We start from the raw sequence: 6,687 nt of genomic DNA on the forward strand, positions 1-6,687 counted from the left end.
AGTACTGCCGATCAGTTGGTAATAACCGACGATCATATAAGGATGGCTAAAGAGGATGATGTCACTGTTTATCAACTCCTAGAGATCGAGCCTATCGCCGAGATTCAAGATGACGAAGTAGCATGGAAATATGCCCTGTCTTACGTGCACTCGGCAAAAGCGGCCCGCCCTGACAGAGCAGACGACAACTGCCATGATCCCACGTGGTAGCAACTTTGCCTTGTTCTGTTCCTCTAGATTTCGGAATAGGTTGCGTAAGCCGAGTATGTTACATTGTGGTTGCCTAGAGACGGTGATTTGGAACTCAGCGAAAGACTAAGCAGTCGGCACAGATGGATTTTCCAGTGGTGGACACAAAGGGATTACGATTCCTTCCGTAGCCACTTATACTGTTCTGTTCAAGCAGATCTCACGCTTTCTCTTCTGGTAATGCCATAATGCCTATGACATGCCTTACGGACATGATGCGCGAACAGAAGACCAGTCGAGTATATTACGACTCTACCTCTGCCGACTGCAGACCAGAATATCCATGATAACTGATATGTGCTTGCCAAATGTCATATAACTCTGATGATTGTCAAGTTCATGTCTGTTTGTCAACCAATCGTGTATGGAAAACATTTCAAAGCCTTTTCTCCAATTAAAATCTATCACTCAACCTTCACCTGCAAGTGCATCAGTACAGCAGCTCATGCATGCATATATATTCTCAAAAAGTAAATGACAACGAATACGAAGGCATCCCCACATTTCAGAAAAACAAGGAGAAATCAAAGAGAGCAGATATAGACTAGATTCATCTCAGATGGCTATGTATCAAGGAGGTACATGGAAGCTAACACATGAATCCAAGATGAGCATACTAAGATTTCCAATACTAATATTTTTTCTGAAACAAGTAAATTTCCAATACTTATATAGTTGCAACTCAAAAAGATTTCTAGAAACTGATAAGTGAAGGTAAGCCAACTAATCCAAGTTTTACCTTGGAATGAGCACATTAAACTGTGCGAGACTTTGTTACACTCTCCAAGATATCTCCTAAGACAGCAGGGCATGATCTTTTCAAGTGCGCATACCCTTGGCTTGCAACCACAGCAGCCATTCTATTTGAAGAGATGATAAATTCAATGCAGGCTTCTTTGAGCCTGCTGCACTGATGCTGGTCAGCTAGAGCTAGCGTGGTTGCCGCAGTCTCGACACGAAGGCTTCTGCATAGAATGCCTTCGCATATCATCTTCATCCTTTCCATGGCATACCGATCTGCAGCCACCAGTAAATGCTTAACCATGTCATCATCGAGGTTGTCCACAGAAGGCAATGCATCTTTGTACATGAATCGAAGCAATTCCTTGAAAACAGCAGGCTGCATATCTTCCACGGTTATGTTGCGCGCCGTCCGGTTTCCCATCGGTCCATAGAGCTCTGCCTTGAAGACCGGTGACCGCATTGCAAGCAAGATCTTATGTGCCGGGAAACTCTCCCCTCTGACAATGAATGTCACGTCTGCTTCCTCCCCCGTCTCCAGCCATGTTCCGAGATTATCTGCCAAGTCTGAAGGTGGCACCTGGATGTCCACGGTTTCTACAACGAGCGGTACGTTGCTGATCACACTGAGATCACACTCAATTATAAGATGGTCATCGCGCAGGTAAGGTGAGTTCTCCAGCTCACTCTTTTTCTTAAAAGAATGAACACCCCAAGCATATTTGTTCTTAATGGTGTCGACCGAATCGAACACTCTCGGTGACTTCAAGCAGGACGTCACCGACGTTGACAGCCCGGTGGCCTGGTTGAGCAACCTCAAATCGAAGAGCGCCCTTGCCCTAGCACCCTTGCTAAGAAGCTCAAGGTAGACCGAGACATGGTCCTCGCCCTCGTCTCCGTCAGGGTAGTAGCGGATGCACCATTCATACCCGCCAACGGAGGTGCGAGGGGACCGGATGAATTTTCCGGCGCCCATGCCCTTATGCAGGCTGTACCCGACGATGTCGAATACGAGCGTGGCCCGCGCCATGACTGGGGTGCACCTCGACGCCATCCTTTCTGTCGGCCTCTGGGATGATGCCATCGATCGTGGGAGCTATACGGTGGAGATCAAGGGCGATGAGAGAGCTGGTCGAGGGGAACAGCGACGAGAGGCAGAAGGTAGGCGGGCGGCGCGATCAGGCCGGAAGTCAAGGGTTTGGGCGAGCGGCGGAGACGAGGGTTGCGAGCCGAAGACAAAACCTCTCCACGGCCGCTGCACTTCACGCTGGATCACCTCTCCACGGCCCAAAACAAAACCCAAGGAGCCGCGGGCCGTGGCCTTTGCTGTGTGTCTGGAACTCCGGATAAAGGATAGTACTATATATTATTTCAACTACCTGTCAAATAAATATATTATTTCAACTAAAAAATATTGTATATATTATTGTTTATTGCCACTCAATTAACATATTGTTGTTTGTTATTTGCGTCCAACATGTCCCAGCGACATGCTTTCACGATGGGTTTGTTTAATTCACATCTAGATGTTTTTTAAGAATGTCAAATCTAAACTCCCATAAATATATAATGCAGCAACAAGAAACAAAAAAACTAGAACAAAAAAATAGACCACAAATAGAGTGTACATCAGCTTAGATGTGACATAACTATGTCACATCTAGATGTGTCTTAGATAGACCATTTCACAATTGGGCTCGAGACGAGCATATTGTCGAGAAGGTGTGATCGAGGAGCGTCTCAGCCGACGCGCATTGAGGATTAAGTTTTTTTTTGAGAATTAAGTGTTCTCTTCTCTGTCTCTGCCCCCAGCTCTCTCCGTCTGCACTGGCCCTAGCGGTGACGGTGGCCCAAGCCCAAGCGCCAATCCGGGACTCCATTGGAAATTCTTCTCGCGCATCTTTCACTTCGAAATCACTAATTGAGGAGTACTGTTTGTAAAGATCATCTCACTTCTCCATGTTGTGACAAGTGACGCACTGCATCGCAACCTGATAGTTTTTCCTTTTTTTCGTATATCTGTTTATTCAAAACGTTTTACCTCTTAAACCGTGCATCCAAATCTTAAACCGTTTTCACCGTTAGATTCTGTATTGATATGTTTTCATGAACTATATTTTACAAAAGAATAGATCGGAAAAAATCAGACGAAAAACCAAACCGGGAGCAAGGTTTTTTTCCTTTTCTAATAGAGGCACGGTCGTACCTCTTTCGCGAAATCACAACCGTGCCTCTCGTGGAAGCAAAACCGTGCCTCTCGCAGAAGGACAAAAAAAGAAAATGTGTTCTTTTTTCGTTCCCAAGAGGCATGATTGTGCCTCTCGCAAAATCAAAACCGTGCCTCTCGGTGAAGCAAAAAAACGCGTTTTTTTGCGCAAAAGAAAATTCGATTTTTTTAATCCAAAAGCTAAGGAAGGCTGGAAACCAGAAATTCGAAATAAAACTGAAAAAATTGTTTAGAAAACTGAAAACACATGCGAATAAATAAAAAAAAAATAAAATTTGGAGGGAGCGCCCAGAGCGCGACATGTGGTGGCGGCTTAGAGCGCGCCAAATGGCACTAATCGTTGTGAGGCTCCCGAAGGAGCGCTCATCAACTTTTTTTTCCAGCTCCTAATGACATGCTACATTTGAAATTGGAGTTCAATATGCATACCCGATAAATATTCTTTAAATACCTAAAATTCTTGCACATAGCCAATTGCATCAGGCTCATACCTATGCTCCCCTTATCCGTTCATATGATTACCTTGCCTCACCTAGAGACCCTCGAGATCGGGTGTTGTGGAAATCTCACGGAGATCTTCCCTTTGGACCCTAAGCTCCAAAAGAAGCTAACACTTATGGATTTCCCCAACCTGAGGCGCATCCACATGCACGATCTACCTAGGTCGCACTGCATCTATGCGAGTAAGATGTTGGCACCAAAGCTCAAAACTATCAAGATAATGGGCTGCTGGAACCTCAGGCGTCTACCTGTGCCGTTGCCAAGCAATTCCCCAATGTGGACTGCAAGAAGGAATGGTGGGACAGCTTGGAGTGGGACGAGGGTGATGCGAACCATGACCCTTTGCTCTACAAGCTGAGCCACCCGTTGTACTACAAGAAAGGCCAGTTGCCGAGAGGAACCGTACTCATGTGAGATATACTTGGCTCCATCTCTCCATTCATTAATCATTAACTCAGTGTGATAGTCAAGTTAGTTTCATCATCGTCCTCCCAGTACTACTCTACTTTCAGTTATTTACATAGTTAATCAATCATCTCATTGCCGATTTATTATGTTGTGTTATAGGTAGTCCATCCCTTCAATGAGTTTGATCTTCAGCTTGCTTGAACACTTGAAGCATGTCGGCCCACAAAGTTGAAGATTTCCCCGTGATATATGGTTGTGTATATTTTTCTACTCAAATTCATGCTGCTTGATTGGTTTTTGTGTGCTCTTTGTCTGCATTATTGGCATGGTGTGGCTCTGCACTTGCATTGATCTAAATTGTTATTATGTTGCATCGATCTTCTCGATTGGTTTGTATCGGTTTATGTTGCATCGATGTTCCTGTTTGGTTGGTTTTGGTTCGGCCAACTTTGTTAGATTGACCCATATATGCATCAAAGCAAGTATTTTCATCTGGTTGGATAGATATGCATGCTCTGAGCAAGAGAGAAATAAATAGTAGCGGCCTTCAGCTTATGCAGCATGAGCCACTGACGTGCTGCCAGGCCCATGCTGTGTGGGGTTTGATTTATGAGCTATCCACTGATTCTTGTAATAATTTGTTATACTCCGACTTCCATATAAATTACGGTTATACGCGGCAATGTTGTTGTTTTGACATGGTTACCTTGGTGAAGGCATTGCTCGGATTGCCTCTTCAAGGTGAAAAATCTAGATTCTGGCCTTAGCTGGTTGGATCCAGTGACAACGGCGCTTAAGCGTCACTCCCTTCCAAAAGGTGTTTCTATTAAAGAACCTCACCGTTCATGTGTGTGTCATGAGGTGGTTTGTGCGTATATGATCATTATTGTGGTTTGCCCATCGTGGATCTCATCACTTTGGGTTTTTTCCTTGCCTACGCATGGTTTTGGTCTTATATTCCTTTGTTATTTGCTGGCGTGTTTTTGTGTGCGTGCGTGCTTTGATGATGGCTGTGCGCATCTTAGCTATGGAAAGGCCGGGTGTGTGCTCAATGTGTTTGTATCCTCTTGATTCTTGCAACAATATATCGTTTGTCCGAAAAATTAAATTACGGTGATGAAGGTTGTGCGTGTGATTTTTGCAACAATGTTGTGTTTTTATAAATTTGTTGTCTGAAGTTTCTTATACGTTAAGGTTCTAGCTTTATTATGATTTGCTTCCTTCTGCCTTGGTTTCTTATATGTTATGGTTCTAGCTTTATTATGATTTTCTTTGTTCTGCGTTGGCTAATGGTCATATAAGTTTGCAGTATAAATAGATTGTACACTTTTTGGTTATACCACTACTTTTTTTTGCAAACATTACTTAGAGGCATGCATTCATGCAAATCTATGCACAAGGATTTCCTTTCATACCAGCTAGCTGAGCTGCCTGCTAAGTGGTTAATGGTGATCCAACTTGTAATAATCATGCAAGTTTGTATATCTGGACCGTACGAAGCATGATATATTAGCCTTTTATGTGTATATTAATCAAGTTTTTTTCAAGCAAGATTATATATTCAGAGGCATACATGGATAATAACAAGAAGATCTGGAAGATGAAGATCCATCTTAAGAATAAAATCTTTGTATGATATCATCGCGGAGTCATTCCTACTAAAGATAACCTTGTTAAGAGGAATTGGCATGGAAATCCGCAATGTGTCTTTTGTCACCATGATGAGACAATAAAATTTATTCTTCCAATGCAAATTGCGTCGTTCTATATGGTGGTCATCCAAATAGCTTCTGGCGTGTATCCTCCTTATAGAATTGCTAATGTATGGTGGGAGTGTCGGTGTCAAAACCGGCGGATCTCGGGTAGGGGGTCCCGAACTGTGCATCTAAGGACCGAAGGTAAGAAGAGGCAGGGGACACGATGTTTACCCAGGTTCGGGCCCTCTTGATGGAGGTAATACCCTACTTCCTGCTTGATTGACTTTGATGAGTATAGGGGTTACAAGAGTTGATCTACCTCGAGATCGTAATAGATAAACCCTAGAGGTCTAGCTTCTATGATTATGATTATCTCTACGGACCAACCCATCTGGTTTATATAGGCACCGAAGGGGTCTAGGGTTGTACAAAGTCGGTTTACAGAGGAAGGAAACCACACATCCGGACGCCAAGCTTGCCGTCCACGCAAAGGAGAGTCTCATCCGGACACGGGAGAAGGCCTTCGGTCTTGTATCTTCACGGCCCATCAGTCCGGCCCATGCCACATTGGCCGGCTCCCCGAGGACCCCCTGATCCAAGACTCCCTCAATGGCCCCTGAACTTGCCTTCAATGATGACCTTGTATCCGGCTTCTTGTCTTCGGCTTTGCAAGGCGGGTTCCCCATTGTACTTCATATAGTTTGGCTTTTACATTAAATACCATATCCTTCATCTTCTGTGCTGTCGTTGCCTCGGCCTCCATGCGTTGAGTGAATACAAAGGGTCTGAGTGTTTTTACAGGCAACCCCTTCACCAAGTAGGGAAGGCGTCTATTTAAAGAGATTTAATCTTAGATGCCATTCC

The 6,687-nt window shown here is 44.2% G+C and overlaps 1 protein-coding gene across 1 annotated transcript; it reads right to left on the bottom strand.

The window, feature by feature from the left end:
• Nucleotides 1-1,003: 1,003 nt before the first annotated feature.
• LOC119289926 (BTB/POZ and MATH domain-containing protein 1-like) lies at nucleotides 1,004-2,179 on the bottom strand. Its single transcript, XM_037569095.1, has one exon. The coding sequence runs from the start codon at nucleotides 2,072-2,074 to the stop codon at nucleotides 1,004-1,006; it is 1,071 nt and encodes a 356-aa protein (XP_037424992.1). The 5' UTR covers nucleotides 2,075-2,179.
• Between the last annotated feature and the right edge of the window lie 4,508 nt (nucleotides 2,180-6,687).

Source organism: Triticum dicoccoides, chromosome 4A (assembly GCF_002162155.2).
Source record: "Triticum dicoccoides isolate Atlit2015 ecotype Zavitan chromosome 4A, WEW_v2.0, whole genome shotgun sequence".
Taxonomy (NCBI): domain Eukaryota; kingdom Viridiplantae; phylum Streptophyta; class Magnoliopsida; order Poales; family Poaceae; genus Triticum; species Triticum dicoccoides.

Bases quoted from the DNA above. Each gene is read 5' to 3' on its own strand.
- LOC119289926 (XM_037569095.1), bottom strand. From the start codon at position 2,074: ATGGCATCATCCCAGAGGCCGACAGAAAGGATGGCGTCGAGGTGCACC.